Raw genomic sequence first — 20,010 nt, 5'->3', positions numbered from 1 at the left:
CTATTTGCAGTATCAGGTACTCACACTGGTAGTAATACTGCAGTATTTGCAGTACTATTCGCAGTAGCAGGTACTCACACTGGTAGTTGTAGTAATACTGCAGTATTTGTAGTACTATTCGCAGTAGCAGGTACTCACACTGGTAGTTGTAGTAATACTGCAGTATTTGTAGTACTATTCACAGTAGCAGGTACTCACACTGGTAGTTGTAGTAATACTGCAGTATTTGTAGTACTATTCGCAGTAGCAGGTACTCACACTGGTAGATGTAGTAATATTGCAGTACTTGTAGTACTATTCGTAGTATCAGGTACTCACACTGGTAGTTGTAGTAATACTGCAGTATTTGTAGTACTATTCGCAGTAGCAGGTACTCACACTGGTAGATGTAGTAATATTGCAGTACTTGTAGTACTATTCGCAGTATCAGGTACTCACACTGGTAGTAATACTGCAGTATTTGTAGTACTATTCGTAGTATCAGATACTCACACTGGTAGCGGCTGTTTTCGAACTTGGGGTCGTTGTCGTTCTGGTCGGCGATCAGGACGGTGATCTGACAGATGCCGATCAGCGGCTCTTCGGCCTGATCGGTGGCCGTCACCGACAGCGTGAACTCCCTCTGACGCTCCCGGTCAAAACTCACCGCCGTGGTGATCACACCTGAGGGACACGAGGATCATGTTACCATGGATACGGTCACACCTGACATTTCTCTACCTGACTGAAACAGATGTTTACTGTAAAACGAGACCGATTAAGAAAATGTTCCAGATGTTTTTTACTCCTCTTTCAAGTGCTGCAAGTTACAGGTGAGGAAACAGTAATTAATGAAGCCAATTAAGGCTGCAACTAATGATTATTTTCATTATTGTTTAGTTTAGTTTATTACATTATTACATTTTCCCAGATTCCAAGGTAAATGTGTTCTTCAAATGTCTTGTTTTGGTTGAACAACAGTCTGAAACCCAAAGATATTCAGTTTACAATGATATAAAAGAAAGAAAAGCTCATCACTGTAATTTATACATATTAATTGTCACTACAATTAAGGAATATGGATAAAACTAAAGTCCATCTGTCAGCAGGAAACACATTTTAAACACATTTATATTTTATATCATTTATCGTCATCATTTCCAATCAGTCACATGTGAGGCGGGAAGTTCGGGTTTGATATGAGTTACATAATTTCCATTTTCCCTGAAACATTTAGCCTAATAAATTATTTCCAGCGTTCAAGAGACACTCTGATCATATTCCGGGTTGTTTAATAATGAATTCATTATCAGAATATCAATAAATACAGACGCAAATAATGAATAAATGATATAAACGCATTCTGCCAGTAGAAATGATTCCACAGTATAAACACAGACTGAAGGTTTTTATTCATGTGCAGGTGTTTGTTGAACAGGTAACATGATGTCAGTGATAACTGTGAACCTTTATTAGTATTAACACAAACCCAAAGTCTCTACAGCTGTTAAAGCCGCCGTCATCAGAGACGGACGTCGCTTAGCGTGACGCTTCAGAGGAAAAGACGTCTCATTTCTCTAAAGTTTTTTATTTCCTCGTTTCCTCCATGGATGTATTACAAGAGCTGGATATCGGACTAAAAATGGCGCCCATTCTGTCCTCTAGCCTGGTACATACGCCAAAAAAAGTTTCTAGCTTCTGGGTTTGCTTCCGCGCTGGCCCCGCCCACGAGTTCCCGCCCGACTTTACATTGTGATGACGTCACAGCTTTTTAATTCGCTTTTCTCGGCTTGAAGAAAGTTTTACAAACATAAAACCTCCATGGATCAAAAGTTCATAATAGAAAGAGTCATAATTGTTTGCAGTTTGAGGCGTCAACAGTTTTACAGGCGTCTCTTTTACAATGGTGGTCTACGGGGGAAAATGCTTTTTGGGCTGCAGAGGATTTTTCACTGCAATACCGCGAGTGACCACTGGGAAACACTGGCTGCAAGGCTGCAAGGCTGCAAGGCTGAGCGGCGGTGCTCTATCCAGCTCTTATTATACCAGATAATGTATCTCAGGAGACTTCCTGGTTAAATAAAATAAATAAATAAATAAATCTGAGAATATTTGACAGTTTTGGAAAATGACTTAAACGATTAATGGATCATTGAGATAATTTTAATGTATTTTTAAGTCAGCTTTTCATATTTTGAGCGTCACAAAGGAACCTACCAGTGTCAGGATCAATGTCAAACCCAGACGACACTCCGTCTCTGTGCATGATGCCGTATTTGACGTCTCCGTTGACGCCCATGTCGTCGTCATGGGCCTGAACGCGCAGCACGAACGTCCCTGGCGGCTGGTTCTCCAACACGGCGGCGTTCAGACTGTAGTTCTGACACTGAGAGAGAGAATCAGAGTAATGAATTTGGACCAGAGCGAGTATAAAATAAACTAATTGGAACCTTTTTGTTGTTGGGAATAAAAAACAAACTGGACGGCTTCAGTCACCTCCTGGAAGACGGGTTTGTTGTTGTTGATGTCGTTGATTCCTACGATGACCTGGGCGGAGCTGCTGAGCGGGTACGGACCGCCGGACGCGTTGTCATCTGTGGCGGTGATGTTGAGGACGTACTTCGGTCCCCTCAGTCTGGGAGGCGGACTCCGCCGGAGCTTGATGATGCCTAAACACACAGAAATATACAATCAATGTCCACTTTATTAGGTTCACCTGCACAATCTGATACAACAGCTTTACTTTACAGACTTATACAGTTCAGGTTTTATTCTGTTGATTCTACTTTATGTTTATTATTGAGGTCGTAGTGGGTGGTGGTTTTATACTGGAGTAAAAAAAGATATAAAAGCTGTTTCTAAAACCCTTTTTCAGAAATAAAATATGTAACATCATCTCTTCTATCTGTTAAACTGATGAGTTTTTGTCTTTTATGTAAAGGTTCTCATGCAACCCACTGATATATTTTTCTAACTTAGTTTTTTGTAATCCTCAAGGTGTCTAGTAAACAAACTTTCATGTTCCCAACTCAAAATATTGTCCCATGGGTCTGTTTGGCGGCCATCTTGGATTTCTGGCAGAAATTGAAAATTGACATAGATAGCAAGATTGTGAGTGTAAATTATAGACTTTTTTCTTATTTTTCGAGTTTTAATATACCAAACTTGATAAAATCACTACAATAACCATCTCAATCAATTATTAATTATTATTAATTGCCAAAATTATATAGAATAATGGGGTCATTTGTCCATGTATGATGTCTTGTTCAAAAGTCAATTTTCAATTTCTGCCAGAAATCCAAGATGGCCGCAAAGATGGCCGCCAAATGGACTCATGGGACAATATTTCGAGTTGGGAACATGAAAATTTGTTTACTAGACACCTTGAGGGTGCATGGGGAACCCCCCCCCCCCCCCCATCCTACTAGACTATCATTCAGACCAGTTTGTGACTCAGAGGTGAGCATCAGTTCCTCTAAAAGAGAAGATAAACTGTACTTATTCTCCTCTTGGGGAAATCTTTCTTGGGCTCAGCGTCACTGCATCACAAAACATTTGTCTCCAAAACAAACTTTACATAAACTTAGCGAGCACTTTATTAATAACACCTGTACATCTAATGCAACATCTCTGCCATAAATTATTCTTTTACAAAGCATGTCAGAAAAGTGATAATCCTATAATTTCTAATATTTTGTCCACCCCGTTAACATACATGAGGAACACTTTTCAATATAATCTACTCCAGTTCACCACCAGCAGCTCCCAGTATGACCCCAGTAATAAACATCAAGTAGAATTAACATGTATAAGCTTCATAAATGTAGAGTTTATTGGCAGTATGTTGTATTGGATGCATTAGATTGCTAATAAAGTGCATAAAGTACAATCATTCATACATAAAAAAACAACCAAAAAACAAACCAGTGAGACCAGTGAAATCAATAAAACCACTACAGCTTATAATCAACTATGCCGTGTTTGAAAAACCCAGAAGGTCGTTTGAAAACACTTAATATTTTTCTGAAGGTATTTCCAGAATCCCTGAAGATGTTTCTAACCTTGGATGAGAAAATATTTGATCTGCTGGATGCATAAAAATTTCCCCCCCGCTGCACCTCAGCTTCCTAATCAAAACAAAGATGGCAGCCGAGCAGCTACCTGGACGGTCTGTAAGGATCCTGAAATACATCCAGAATAAAGAATAAGTGCTGATGGAGCGACAGCAGGGAGTTAAAATGTTGTGATCGGGAGGAAGAAGGATGTTTTCTGTTCTCTCTGATATTAAAACATATGTTGCTGTTGAAGCTTTAATAAATGAACGAATCCGCTGATACGTTTTCACATCAGTTTCATCATTTAATGTTATCAGAGAGCGAAACTCTGCAGCCTGGTTTATAAAGTCCCACATGTACACGCGTGTTGAAGTTTCATTGCTGTTAGCTCACATGCTGTATGTAAAGCATATTCATTTATTCATCCACGCGGTTACACGGATAGAAATGTAAAATATAAGGAGGAAAAAAGTGTTTTTAACCTCTGCTGCTCAAGTTTTTATAGACGGATCTGATCACAGCGGTTCATAGTTTATTAAAGATTGAGATATTAAACAATTATTACACTGATCCTAAAAAGGCAGAAGGAGACACATTCATCTCTCTGCATGTTTGACTTTTATGTTCATCAGCTCAGACTTGTGTTAAAAGTGTTACAGACATTGTTTCTGTCTTTTCATGTCTTTTTTTCTCCATGTTTTGTGAAGCGCATACAGTATTAATAATAATAATAAGTTTATTACGTATAGCACCTTTCACAGAAATGAAATTCACAAAGTGCTTCACAGGAACAAGAGTTGAAAATAAGACCATAAAAACATACAAAGAGTAAAAACAAGTAGAAACACATGAACAAATTACACATCATACACACCAATCAGACGACTCAAGAGGAGACAAAAGCCAATTTAAAAAGATGAGTCTTCAATGGTTTGTTAAAAGCTTCTACAGAGACTGCTGAACAGGAAGAGAGTCCCATAGCGTTGGAGCCACAAATGCAAAAGCACGATCACCTTTAGTTTTCAGCGGTGAGCGAGGGACGGCCAGCAGGTCCTGGTTGGACGACCTGAGTGACCTACTGGTGACGTAGCGACGGATAAGATCCATGCAGGGCTCTATATCGACGGCCAAAGCGTAAAACCTCCTATCTGCAGAATGTTCTGACTGGCGGATGATGATGAGAACAAGGAAGGTTTTGCTCATATTCAGTCTGTCTGTAAGATGATCAAGATGATCAAGATAATCCCGCCCTTCGTTGTGACAGAAAAGTCACAAAACAAAACAAAAACACAGTGCAGAGTCCCTGGATGTGTAGAGAGAATCACTGAACATTCATCTCCAGCGGACGAGGAAGCAAATACACTGAATTTAAGGAACCCTAGTAAACTACAATGTAGTGACTATTACATTTATTACATCTTTTTACCTGAAAACAAACTTAGTTTTATTTTTAATTTAATTTTAATTATTAACTTAATTTAGAGCATCGTTTTGTAGAACCTCTTCCAATTTGCACCAAGTGCAAAAGCTCCTGTCTGCACATTGTGATGCATTAATATCTATAACACATAATATAATAATATAGTCCAAAAACAGCGTATTACGTATGGGGAGTCCTTAACAAATAGCATTCTGCAAGAAAGCAAGTTTTTTTTAGTTTTCTCAAAAAAGTGCATTTTTCAGATGGGAGGTTTTGCTCTTCGGCCGTCGAGATGTAAAAGTAAGAACCTTAAAATGAATAAAACGGATGAACCGTCAGTGCAAAGAACTTAAAACAGGAGAGATGTGAGTCGTCCTGCTGGTTAACAGTCTTCCAGCTGCAGTTTGTAACCGGTTCACAGATGCTTTGCTGAGACAAACGGGATGATATGAACGCATGGACGATCATTTCTAGTTCCGGTTGTGAGACGATGGACTTGAGTTATTTCGTAGATGGAAAAAACATGTACGGGTCAATGATTTAAATGCATAACTTCTCTCTCTTAAGTTTGAGCTAACAGCTAATAGTCTCAGCTACCTTGGGAGCTATACTGTCAATTAAGTGATATAGATGAAGTTTTCTTATTATTATTCTTACGAGACGAGTTAAATAACCATCAGATTATGTTTATAAGCGTGTTGGACAAACTGTTTCCAGCTTCAGTGAGTATAAATACCGACCGACACGCTGAGCTCAAACACTCTGTGATGCTCTGTAGGTCTTTTTTTCCCCCCCACGTTAAATATCAGCCTGCATTATTCCAACTCAGGCCCTAAAACAAATGTCATATTATTTTTTTTTCTGCGCTAACAATCACTTCCCTCCATTAACATAACAGAGCAGCGGAGCAAACAAACAAACAAATAAGCAGCTTTGGTAGCAACATGAATAGAGACACGGAGGCTGGGAGGGAGCGAACACATCTACATGAAAATACTTCACAACGCTTTGAAGTGACAAAGCAGAACAGCCGAGCAAGCCAAAGGCCATCTGCTGCCTGCGTGTGTGTGTGTGTGTGTGTGTGTGTGTGTGTGTGTGTGTGACACAGAAAGAGTCTTAATATATCATTTATGTGCAAATGTTCATGTTTATATCTGTTTGTGCGTGTGTGTGTGTGTGTGTGTGTGTGTTTGTGTGGCAGAGCAGTGAAGCAGTGCATGCTGGGTGATAAGGTGACACACAGAGGCTTAGAAAGACAAGCACACACACTCACACACACACACACACACTAACACACACACATATGCAAAGATAAACATGCAAAACATGACTGCACATCACACTGCTGAACATTAAGTTTATCTTCAAAAAGTCTGTCTCTCTAACACACACACACACACACACACACACACACACATTTAAATGATTCAACCGTGTCAACCAGAAACACTGAACAGTTTGTGTGTGTGAGCTGTAGTGATTATAATTTTGTATGTATTCATGTTTTTTTTTATTTATGTGTATTTTTGAGCGTGTGTGTGTGTGTGTGTGTGTGTGTGTGTGTGTGTGTGTGCGTGTGTGTGTGTGTGTTTCAGCGGGTTCACCGGCCTTGTTAATGCTACCAAGCTTTATCCCCAAATACTTGTTACCACAGCAACAACTGATTTACTGCGTGTGTGCGTGTGTGTAAAAGTTGTCGTACGCATGTTTTTATGCTAATGCAGCTAACAAACAACATGCTATCACCGTCCGCTGGAGCCGAACATCGACTCACTTTATAAACTGAAGGATTCAGTTACACATGAAGTTGTTAACTGAGGTTCAGGAGCAGAACCACTAATCATCTGACAAGCCTATTGATACCAGGTCAACACATCCTACCTATCAGATGGATCCCAGTACATCCTCCCAGTACATCCTCCCAGTACATCCTGACAGACTTCAGCCACTCATCAACATTCAACAGCTGCTGAACTCCATTAAATCTTTAACCTGCATATTGTTGGTTCATGCAAGTGAAAAAACATTTGAAAACTGCATCGTCACAAAACTGTAAACATGACCACATATACGCTCAATGATGCATCTGTTTTTGAGGCAGATGTGATGGATATCGGCCCGTCCGTCCACTCAGAGCGAGATATGACCTCATGATGTTTCCTCAACCTCCGCCATCTTTACATCTTTACATCTTTACATCTTTACATCTTTAGCTCCACTACAGGTCAAACTCTCAGAATCAGGATGTTGTCTGACAAAACATCTTAAAGGACAAGGCTGGTGATTTCCTATATTTCTCTTCCTGTCAACTAATCTCGTGTTTGGATCCAAACCAACAATGAACTTATCTACTAACGAGTATCATGTGTGCATCTAAAGCCTGATACATCTGATTGAAGAGTTTGGTCACGTTAGTTTGTTTAGAAACGGCTCCAAAGACTCTGGAGAGTAGTTCTGTGTATCTGAACCTCTTGACTTTGAGTTCTTTGTGATGTATATATACATGAGTTTGCTGCCCCTCCCTCACCCTTCTGGTTGTCCAGCAGGAAGTTGCTGTCCTCGTTGCCGCCGGTGATGGCGTAGGAGACGGCGTCTCCGTCCGGGTCGTTGGCGTGGACGATGGCGACCAGAGTTTCCGGACCGGCGTCCTCACTGAGGAAAGTCTTATACCTGACGAAGAGAAATATTACATCATCACTGTGCATGAAGGACACGTATAGACGTAAAGATCCAAGAGAAGAGGATGAGCTGCAGGAGTAAAAGGGAGATTGAAAGAGAAAATGACAAAGAAAGAAGAAAAGGAGAAAAAGTTTGGAAAGATATAAAGATAAAAACACATTTAACAAAGGATGTGATGAAGTGCAACAACTGAAAGTAAAGTAGGTGAGAAGGAGACAGACAGAGGAGCGAGAGGAGACGTGAAGACAGAGTGAAAACAGATGGAGGGAAACGGCGGCATTAAAAATAGAGTCTGAATTAAAATAAACTTAATTAGCAGACAGACTCTGTGGGCGAGAGACAGCGACAGGAATGAGACACAGAGAGAGAGAGAGAGAGAAAGAGAGAGAGAGAGAGAGAGAGAGAGAGAGAGAGAGAGAGAGTTCTGATGTTCATTATTACAGGAAGTCAAATTAAAAAAGTTAAAACCAAAAGAAGGAAACTGAAAACTGGTCCTACACGCTCTGGGAGAAGACGGGCGACTCGTCGTTGCTGTTGGCGACTCGGATGCGGACGGAGGCGGTGCCGGTGCGAGGGGGCGTCCCCGCGTCCACGGCGACCACCACGAACTCGTAAACATGATTGGGCCGCTCGTAGTCCAGGCGGCGGGCGGGGCTGACCACGCCCCCCGACGTGATGTCGAAGTCGCCGCTGTGAACGAAGTAGGAGAGCTCCGAGTTCACGCCGGAGTCACAGTCCCGGGCCAGAACTGAGGAAGAGGAGGAAGAGGAGGAAGAGGAAGGAGGGAAAGGAGGGGGAGGGGGGGAGGAGAGGAAGAAGAGAGGATGATGGGAGAGAGAATGAGGAAAAGAGGAGGAGAAGAAGAAAAGGTGTGGAGAGGGAGGAAAAGAGGAGGAGAAGAATTTGGAGGAGGAGAAAAGATGAAGAATGAGGAGAAGGGGAAGGAGAGGAGGAGGATGAAAGTAAAGAGATAGAAAAGGGGAGGAGGAGGAAAATCAGAAGATAGGAGGAAAAGAAGAGAGGAGAACAAAAGGGGGACCAAGAGGAGGAGAAGAAGAGAAGAGGGGAAAAGAGAAGATGGGGAGGAGGAGGAGGAGAGGAAAAGGAGATGGAAGAGAAAGAAGGGAGATGAGGAGGTGGAGAAAGAGGGAAAAGAGTAGATGAAGAAGTTGGAGGAAGAGGAGGAACAAGAGACAGAGGAGAGACAAGGAAAGGAGGAGAGATGAAGAATGAGGAGAAGGGGAAGGATGATAGAAGAGGAGGAGGATGAAAGCAAAGAGATGGAAAAGGGGAGGAGGAGGAAAGGAAGAGAAGAGAACGAAAGGGGGGAGGAAGATGACAAAGTAAAGGATTAAAAGAGGAAGAAGGTAGAAATAAAAGCAAGGGTGATGGGAGAGAGAATGAGGAAAAGAAGAGGGGGAAGAGACGAAGAGGAAAAGGAGATTAAGAAAGATGAGGTGGAGGAGGAAGAGAGGGATGAAATAATACAGAAGAAGAGGAAAAGAGGGAAAGAAGAGGAAGAAGGTGGAGGGGAGAAGTGGGTGGGCGAGATGGAGGAGAGAGAGAAAGGTGGAGGAGGTGGAAGAAAAGAGAGCGATGAGATGGAGGACGAAGAAGAGAGGAAGACAAAAATAAGAGGAAGTAGAGAGGAAGAGAAGAGGTGAGTGAGGAGGAGAGAGGAGAAGAGGAAGAGAGAGATGAGGAGGAAGATGGAGGGAAGAAGAGGAGTAAAAGTAAGATGAAGATAAAAAGGAAAGAGACCATGTAGGGACAGAAAAAATAGAAGAGGTGGAGGAGAGATTGTATAAATACATCAGTGTACACTGTTGAATGCATGTGTGTGTGTGTGTGTGTGTGTGTGTGTGTGTGTGTGTGTGGTGTGTGTGTGTGTGTGTGTGTGGTGTGTGTGTGTGTGTGTGTGTGTGTGTGTGTGTGTGTGTGTGTGTGTGTTGCTGGCTGTCTGCCTAATAAGAGCAAAGCCTCGCTGAAGTCGGACTGTTTGATCTCAACCAGCCACCAGCAGCTATGACAGATGGCTCCGACACACACACACACACACACACACACACACACACTGTATAATATATCCACATGTGTGATGTGCTGGTGTTGTGTTCACTGACGGAGGGCAAATAGTTTACTAGAAGCTGCTTGACAGATCAGCCTCTGTGTGTGTGTGTGTGTGTGTGTGTGTGTGTGTGTGTGTGTGTGTGTGTGTGTGTGTGTGTGTGTGTGTGCGTGTGTGTGTGTGTGTGTGTGTTACCTTGCAGCAGGGAGGTTCCAGGTGCGATGCTCTCAGGTATGTTGTCTCTGGTGTAGATGGAGTGGAGGAACTCAGGTGTGCAGTCGTTCTCATCTGTTATATGAACGACGACCTGCAGGAGGAGTTTAAATATATAATATTTAATTATGTTAATAATCTGTTACAAGTTAACAAGATTATGTTGTTATTATGTTTTCTGACTTAAAGAGGACGTTTCCAGCTCTATATTTATATTCGGGGGCTCTACTGGAATATCTGCATGATTTCCAGTTAAAAGCTCCTTATTTATCTTCTACTGGTCCTTTATGCAGCCCCTCAGTTCAGCCTCTGTCTGAAACAGGCCGTTTTAGTTCCTGTCTCTTTAAGCCCCGCCCTCCTGATGAGCCCACTCTGCTCTGATTGGTCAGCTTTCAGGAAGCTTCCTCCGGCTCCGGAGGCTACGTAAACAAACTATAGTAGCAGGATTTCACTTCTTTATTTCTCCTTCTTTACTCCAAATGTCAATAAAAACAAAAAAAAACATCGGAGCAGCTGAGACCTGGGCTTTGTCTTACAGGGAGGACTTTTACCTACATGTTCCACTGTTTAACATCCGACATCATAACTGGATATAAATAACATGACATCACAAAAAGTATAGAATATGAAGAAGAATATGAGCCCTTTAATCTTTGCTTTCATATACAGGACAGTTTTAACTCTGCAGGTCTGAATAAAACAATTCATAGACGTGTGCGACCCAAACAGGCTGAGTGTAAAGTTTTTGTAACTCTTCTATCACTCCGTAAAGCATTTTGAATTTCTTTTGTAAGATATTGTGCTTTATAAATATGTAAATGTGCTTTATGTAAATGTAACTTTATAAGTCTCTGAAATCCCAACAATGGAACAAAAAAAGTAGGTTTTTGGTCGATTTTCTCTGCAGAAGTTTATTCAGAATCAGCAGGTTTGTGGGCGTGTTAGTGTTTTTTAAAAAGTAACTCATGCAAACATTATGAAGACAAATGTCTGCTGCTTCCTTCTCGTCTCTTTCTCTCCCTTTAGACCTCTGTGGCACCCAAATCCTGAAGCCTCCTCCACCGCCGCCACCGCCGCCACCACCTCCCCCCCCGTTCCCGTCCAGTTCACCCACTATCCCGAACCGCTGGAGCTCAAACCTGAACGTTATTTTCCATTCCCATAAAGACCCGAGCACCTGAGCGCTGAACCTTCGACTCACCAGCTGTTCGGTAATAACAACCCGGCAGCAGGTTTAGATGCTCGGCTGCTTCTGCAAACTATTTAGAGGTTTCAACTGGAAACAGCACTTTAACTTCAGACCCCACAGGTGAATATTTATGTCCAGCATCAACCTACAGTCTCACTTTTAAAGGTAGAAACAAGTTCTCTTTACTAATAAGATAAAAAATCCAATATTTTAGCTTTTTTTCTCTGTTGGTATTGTTTGATAATTTTAATTTTCTTGTCATATGAAACAAAGGCAGCATGAGGATTTATTTACAGGTTTGAGTCCATTTTCAGCTCAAACTTCAGGTTTTCTTTTGCTGAAATCTGAAAGTGTGAAGCTGCAAAATCGACACAAACACACAGGTTGCTCATTAACTGCATGAGTTCACCATTAACACCATTAACACCATTAACACCATTAACACTGGTCCTGTGTGTCTTAAACTCATGTGCAGGGGACCCAGTTTAATACTTTAATAAGTTATCTATCTGTTCACAACAATATGCAGGTTAAAGATTTAATGGAGTTCAGCAGGTGTTGAATGTTGATGAGTGAAGGTGGAAGGAAGATGTCGTCTGTCAGGACGGACTGGGAGGATGTACTGGGAGGATGTACTGGGAGGATGTACTGGGAGGATGAACTGGGACGATGTACTGGGAGGATGTACTGGGAGGATGTACTGGGATCCATCTCAGACATGTTTCCACCCAAACTGATCAATGATCCCCCAGACAACAACTAGAGAGACGTGTGAGAGGATGAAGGGATGAGGGGAGGAAGGGATGAAGGGATGAGGGGATGAATGGATGAGGGGATGAGTAGATGAAGGGAAGAGGGGATGAGGGTAGGGATGAAAGGATGAGGGGAGGGAGGGATGAAGGGATGAGGGGAGGGATGAAGGGATGAGGAGAGAGAGGGATGAAGGGATGAGGGGAGGGATGAAGGGATGAGGAGAGGGATGAAGGGATGAGGAGAGGGAGGGATGAAGGGATGAGGGGAGGGATGAAGGGATGAGGAGAGGGAGGGATGAAGGGATGAAGGGATGAAAGGATGAGGGTAGGGAGGGATGAGGGGATGAAGGGATGAGGAGAGGGAGGGATGAAGGGATGAGGGGAGGGATGAAGGGATGAGGAGAGGGAGGGATGAAGGGATGAAGGGATGAAAGGATGAGGGTAGGGAGGGATGAGGGGATGAGGAGAGGGAGGGATGAGGGGATGAAGGGATGAGGGGAGGGATGAATATAACTGTTATATATATATATATATATACATATATATATATATATATATATATGTATATAACTGTAGACTAGTACTGTAGAAATATAGACTGTAGACTGTATATATATATAAATATGTATATATATATATATATATATAGTCTACAGTCTATATTTTTAGTCAACGGTTTCAAAATGTGTCTAAAAGCTGAAGGCAACAGAAACTGCCGACGCTACATTAAGGTGAAACGTGCAGAGGAGGCTTTCTACACACCTGGTTAACACACACACACGAGCACACACACACACATGTGCGCACACACACACACACACACACACACATGTTCACACACACACACACACGCACACACACGCAGGGCCTTTAGAGTGAATTAGCAAGCCGAGCTTATAGAGCAGCAGAGGCCTTTAGGGGACGCTGGTAGTTTAGCAGCTATTTTATGTCTGTTCCAACCATCTGGACACAGAGAGCAGGTGAAAATGGATTTCTGTAGGTGTGTGTGTGTGTGTGTGTGACAATGTGTGTGTGTGATAATGTGTGTGTGTGTGTGTGTTAATGTGAACAGATGTAGCTCTCCGCTGATGCTTGAGAAGCCGTGAGAATAGGAGTCACTACTTAGCGGCCAGGTTTCTGCACTTAGCACTCTCAACTGTGTGTGTGTGTGTGTGCATGTGCGTGTGTGTGTGTGTGTGCGATAATCCATAATGATGCAACAAACTCAACAGAGCTCAAACTGCTGATCGGAGAGTGATCAGATCTGATCATCGGGGTTTCGAGCGCAGCTTTGATCACGAGAGCTTCACAGGACTGAAGGCTGAAAACGATGCAAACGGCGCCGCGTGTTTAGTTTTACGCATAATGAACATATAACGAACACACACGCTGCATAAACAGGAAATGAAACAGTTGCATCACAACATGTGATTCAGCGGCAGCACTTTCTCTCATTAGACATTTATGAGTTTTCACTGAAGAGCAGCAACAGTCGAAGGTCAACGATTCTTCAGATGTGAGTCTGCGAATGTGATCGTAGATAAAGTTTTAAAGTACTTGTACTTTACTTGAGTATTTCCATGTGGAGGATGTGAATACGTCTTCCTGTTGATGTGTATTTATGTATGAGGAGAAGAGAGGATGTGATATCACTTATAACACTGTTCTTCCTTCATGTCTCAGGTGGTTTGACACTGATTCACACTTTCATACTCTGATGCAACACCATGATGTCACATGAACTCGTGAGTGTGAGATGGACGTGTGATTAATCCTCAGAGGTTAAAATGACTTCAGCTCCGGAGGAAAAGATGCAACAGCAACACAAAATATCACTGCGTTTAAAGATCCCCTCCAGACGTGTTTTATGACATATAAAACTGCTTTCAATGATAAATGTGTGTCTGATATGGTTTCACTACAAAAAAAGGTCAGTTATCTCCTTAGAAATCCTTAAAATGACACCTGCTTCTTCTTCTCCCTCACGCTAAAATCATATTAAGCTTCAAGTTTCCACATCACACTCGTGTGAGTTGAATACTGGACCACGATTGGCTCCAAACTAGCTGTGATGTCATAAATCCTGCTCGTAGGTTCACGTGTTAAACTGAGATTTAAGGTGAAGTCAGAGAACAAACATCCAACTGAAGGAAGAAGAAGAAGAAGAAACATGTTTCTGATTGGAGGACGAAAAATATTCATAGTTCAAAACAAAAAATCAACTCTGTCAGCACTAATTAGTGAATTAATGATATAATCTTCATCAGGTTTTTCACGTTGTTTGACCAAATCATCGCTATTTTTTCTTTAATCTTCTGTTCTGAATGATTTATCTGCTTCCTGTTTACAGCTGTGCAAAGACCTGCTGATTTCACTTCAACCACTCGACATGATGCACTAATTAATCTATGTGTGTTTTTTTTCATCCTTTATTTATTATATTTATATTCTCTTTGACAGGAACAGCCTGACCACATTCACACAGTTTACACACCTTCACACCTGGAAGCTGAGTGGTGATAACGAGGGAAGACGAGCGCCGCTGTTTCACTTTCCCTACATAGATTCATCCTGCCCGTCTGGAGACTGAACAGCTAATCTTTCAGTCACCAGCTTGTCTCTCTATAACCTTTAGGCCACCGATCTTTGAGTAGTCACCTGAAGAACGAATACAGCCTCACAGACGGGGTGAGAAGCAGCTGAAAACGGATGGAAGAACATTTCATTCTTCAGAGATGTGAGCTACTCAAGTCTCTGGATTTGTTGGTATGACAGAAGATATCGTCTTCTGGGGCATTTCAGACTCATTATTTGTGATAAAAAACAAGGAAATAAATGATGATATTCATTTCTAATCACGTCTCTCTGCATCGTTTTTGTAGAACACTGTGTATCTAGCAGGGATGAGCAGAGAGTCCAGTATTTGTATTTGTGTCTGTATTTGTTGAGGCAGCAAAGTTATTTGTATTTGTATTCGAATAAAAGAGGAAAGAGGCTTAAAAATCCTGTTTTTGTTTTTATTACGTTTTTAATTTTAGAAAATTAAAGTGTTACAATAAGTGTTCCCTTGGGAGCGCTTCGTTTGTGTCAGTAGTTCAGCTTTATCTCTGGTGAACACCCCTGACTCTGGAAGTGATGTCCAAATCAGGAAATGTGCGTCATGTAGCAGGTGGATGTGACTCCCCTCACTGAGACCTGCTGATAGACGTCACAGCGGAGCAGAGGAGAGACACTGAGATAGTGATGTAACCGACCTGCACTCTGGTATTTAACATGTTTTATAAATATTCATAAAAAACCCACTATTTGTGCTTTGCTGAATAACGTATTTGTATTTGGGCACACCCCTAGTGTCTAGATATGTCGACCTGCTCAGACTTTTGGACCTGACTGTTTATGTGTTTGTTTGTTTGTTTGTTTGTTGTTTGTGCGAGCGTACCTCGGCCACGCTGCTCAGCCCGGTGTCGGGTTCGGAGGCTCGGACCTGCAGCGTGTGCAGGTTGTGTCCGCTCTCGTAGTCGACGGTCCTGGTGAGGCTGAGCGCTCCGCTCTCCTGGTTGATGCTGAACAGATTCCCGGGATTCACCAGCAGCATGTAGGAAAGAGTTTTCTTCTGGAAGGAGACGGCCTGAACCACCGCAACACTGAACAAACACACACAGAGAGAGAGAGGATGGACTGAAGGCGACCACGGCAACCATAATGAAGCATTTAACTGTATTATATATGTATCCCAAAGGTAATTAAACCCCAATTTAATGCATATATTGCAGTATATTGTCAATTCAATGTTCATTGTAGTGTTTCGCTCGCTTCGCCTCCCTCACTCGCATCTCTTCCTCGCGTCTCATCTCCTCTCAAGAGAGAGATGCACTGAAGAAGAAACGTTGTTCTCCAAACCAGACAGTCGAAGGCATTGATAAGCTAGTTTCCAGTAGCATCGCTAGCTTGTCTAATTGTGCTGTTACATAAACACAACTGTCACTGGAAAGTTTGTTAATCAACCTGCTGGATTTCTTTATTCTCTCACCTCAGTTTGAACAAACTGTGACTGGAATAAAACGTATCCATAGCAACAATAGAGACCATTAAAAGGATCAGATCAGAGCGTCTGAGTGAGTAATTATATTATTATAAAGAACAAACATTTTAAATAAAGATATTAGGTTAATATACCACTGGTATTGGTAGCGTTAGTCTTTGTCCTCCTTTACTTACAGAAACATCATCACATTCCACCGCCTCAGATACTCAGTATGGAAATGGCATCTGTGTGTGTGTGTGTGTGTGTGTGCGTGCGTGTGTGTGTGTGTGTGTGTGTGTGTGTGTGTGTGTGCATTTTCACGGCCAGCTCTTTGGCTTTGCGTGTCATGTGAGGCATGAAAAGATGAGCCCTGTAGAGTGAGACAAAAGAGAAGAAGAAGAAGAAGAAGAAGAAGGGGAGAAGGGGAGAAGGAGGGAGAGAGAGATGGAAGCAGGGAGCAGAAGAGGAAGAGGAGGAAGAGGATGGAGGGATGAGGAGATGTGGGGAGGGGGTTGGATGGATGAAGAGGACCCAGATGTATGAGTGTGGCCTGAGGCTGAGAATTTGAAAGTGTGGCAAATTCAAATATTTATTAAAAGCGAGGTCTGGATAAACATGAAGGGGAGTGTGTGTGTGTGTGTGTGTGTGTGTGTGTGTGAGAGTGTGTGTGTCTGTGTGTGTGTGTGTGTGTGTGTGTGAGAGAGAATCCCTCCGGGCTGCTGGCGCAAACCACATTATATTAATATCCAAGTATCCATGCCACCCTGTGAGCAGTGTGTATGTGTATTTCTGTATTTCTGCATGCGTGTTATGTGTGTCCGTGCTTCCATTATGTCCCTTTATGTGTGTTCATGTCCTCACGTGTGTCTCAGTGTGTGTGTGTGTGTCTCAGTGTGTGTGTGTGTGTGTGTTGGAGATTGTGGAGCAGCTTCCTGTTGACCTGTAGTCACATTTACACTTCAGGAGAACGTCATATAGACCAGAGCTGCTCCGACAGTCTTAAAGGTCCAGTTATTAAGTGTCCACTGCATCAGTAATGATTCATCACATTAACTCTGTGTACGAACAACATCTCTGTATTACTGGAGGAGTGGCACCTCGGTTGTGTAACAAAGCTTTTAAATAAAAAGGTTCAGGAGGAAACACTGCTGCTGGTGTTCATTAATGAGCTCTTTGCTGCTTTTATTGTTGAAAATGTTTGATTTTACAATATGATGATGTCAGCTGGTTCAGTTCTTTCCTCCCTGTTAGTGGTGTTAATGCCATAAAACGGTTGATATCGCTGTAGTTACTACCAGCAGATATTGTCCTGCAAGATCAGATACTTTGGTGGAAAAAATGCCGGAATGCCAAATACGTAAATTAACATTTTGTTATTATGTTGAGACAAGATGTAATTCAACCAGTTTTAAGTTTCTGGCAAAACATATTTGCTGTTGCAGTTCAGTCGTATATAAACAGATTCTCTAGGAGACGTTACAGGTTTGTGTTTGTGTTCAGGTGTCATTATTAGCGCATGTTGGTGCTGGTTTACCTCTGTCCATACGCGTCTGTCAGCTGTGTGTGTGTGTGTGTGATGCTGTTAATGTTCATCTCGGTACCTGTAACATTTCCTCTGATGATGTATAAGCCTCGTATGTTTACACTGTGGTGCATTCAGGCCAGTATAGTTTTAATGGCCTATTTTGGTTAACGTATGTGTTTCAGAACATATTAAGTATGATCGGACGGACTCGACCCACTAACAGATTTCTGTGATGTCATCCTGCCAGTCTGACCTGGAGCAGGTGTGCTGACTTTACCTTTTTTTACCAGTCTGACCACTTCACCCACAGCTTTTGCCTTCGCTACATCAACATAACGCTTTCTTTATCTCTAAACGTTGGCGCTGGATGTGAACCAACTTATTTGAAAGTAGTAAAACTGGTTTCCAGACTCCTGCGGTGACTCACGGTTGAGCGGCGGGCGTGTTCTCCAGCACGCTCAGGCTGTAGGTGGAGTTGGTGAACTGCGGCGGCCGGTAGCCGGCCAGGACGGCCACCGTGGCGGGAAGACCTTTACGTCCGCGCCCGTCCACCGCCTGCACCCGCAGCAGGTACTCCTTACTGGGGGTCAGAGGTCGTCCCGTCGTCCTGATCTCACCGGAGCGATGATCCACCTCGAAGCACTCCTCCCCACCTGGACGGACGGTCAGAGAGGAGAGAAGAAGAAGAATGAAGGATGTTCTCCTAAAATACTTTTAACACAGTTTGAAAGAGACACTGAAGAGTATTTTTTTCTTATTCGTCTCAGTTTAACAGGCAGTTAAATGGAGAAGTTATAATTTTTATACTGTAGATACATTCACAGCTGTACAGTTATGAAAACCCAAACAAGGCAAACTGAGGCTGGAGGGCTGCTGTGTGTGTGTGTGTGTGTGTGTGTGTGTGTGTGTGTGTGTGTGTGTGTGTGTGTGTGTGTGTATGTGTTGAAAGTGAGGCTGCTTCTGCCAGCTGGAGCAACATGTGTGTTTATTTCTGTGTGTGTGTGTGTGTGTGTGAGCTGGTTAACACTCTTTGAAGACTCAGAGGAAGAGCGTTGGTTCGTTTTTACCCACGTCCCCCCTGGGCGAAGAGAGAGAGAGAGAGAGAGAGAGAGAGAGAGAGAGAGAGAATGCTGAAAAGAAGATGAAGAAGATGGAGGGATGAAGAGAGGAAATGATGGTGAAGCAGAGGAAGATAAACAAAGATGAGAAAGGAAGGAGGGAAAACGACGGAGGAGAGGAATCCCAGCTGTTGACCAGAGGGTTTTGAACCAGCAACAGCTGCATCCAACCTGTCAATCATCTCGTCCTGCCGCCTCCGTCTGTGGACGACGTTTCTGATGAGACTCAAAGTTCGTCTGTATCTCTGCTGCCATTTCAGCAGAAAAACCAGGCCAGTCTTATTGTCTTTAGCCTCGTTCAGACTGGATTTATGTCTTTACCTGCTGATTTTAATCCAGTTCAGTAATAATTAAAGACAAAATGATGGAAGAGTTGCTCGTCCTTCTACTGCAAACATGCTAACAGCAGCATACAGTGTTAGTAGGCCTCCTATCAGGAGAGCAAGACCACATAAAAGCTCATCAAACAGGCTGTTGTAAAGGTATAAATATTCTCTATAAAGCCCTGATTTAAGCCAATATCTGTTTACATTTTGTCTCCATTAAAAGTCTGCTGAATCAGCTGTTAGCAGCTCCTGTTAGCAGTGTAACATGGACGTACAGACAACTGTCACTGGATCATTTTGATACTGAAGAAAACAAGTTCGAAGCCTCTTTTTTTCTCTGATTTCTAAGCAGATTTATGGAGGTTTATTCGCGAAGGACATCGTAGGTAATGATATCAGAGTTAAATGCCAAAAATAACACCAAACATCCATTCATTCGGAAATCAATAGCATTTGGGAGCCTCTGAGCAGCGCTGTTTCGAAACTCGAGTCAACGTCTGTGTTGTTGCCATGGGAAACAGCAGGTAGCGTAGCTCATTTTAAGCGAGCGAGTGGTTAAACGAGAGAGCGAGCGTCAGAAAAGTGACGGTGAATGTGAGCGTTCAGCTGCAGGGTCTAGTGGAGGTGTGCTGGGGGGGTGTGGGGGGTGGTGGGTGTGG

General features: G+C 42.6%; 1 protein-coding gene across 3 annotated transcripts in view; it reads right to left on the bottom strand.

Moving 5' to 3' along the window:
* Window positions 1-20,010, bottom strand: part of si:dkey-22o22.2 (neural-cadherin) — a 171,022-nt gene that overhangs the window by 73,154 nt on the left and 77,858 nt on the right. For 2 of the 3 annotated variants that reach the window (XM_042424660.1, XM_042424662.1), the window contains exons 5-10: window positions 10,400-10,511; window positions 8,635-8,884; window positions 7,985-8,127; window positions 2,476-2,648; window positions 2,197-2,365; window positions 493-663 (exon numbers count right to left, since the gene is read on the bottom strand). In XM_042424660.1, the coding sequence (XP_042280594.1) occupies window positions 493-663; window positions 2,197-2,365; window positions 2,476-2,648; window positions 7,985-8,127; window positions 8,635-8,884; window positions 10,400-10,511 (1,018 nt within the window). Of the gene's footprint in view, window positions 1-492; window positions 664-2,196; window positions 2,366-2,475; window positions 2,649-7,984; window positions 8,128-8,634; window positions 8,885-10,399; window positions 10,512-15,797; window positions 16,003-18,334; window positions 18,561-20,010 lie in introns of all 3 variants that reach the window. The other variant, XM_042424661.1, reaches the window with a different exon arrangement.

Source organism: Thunnus maccoyii, chromosome 10 (genome assembly GCF_910596095.1).
Source record: "Thunnus maccoyii chromosome 10, fThuMac1.1, whole genome shotgun sequence".
Classification (NCBI taxonomy): Eukaryota; Metazoa; Chordata; class Actinopteri; order Scombriformes; family Scombridae; genus Thunnus; species Thunnus maccoyii.
This window is presented reverse-complemented; position numbering and strand designations above follow the sequence as displayed.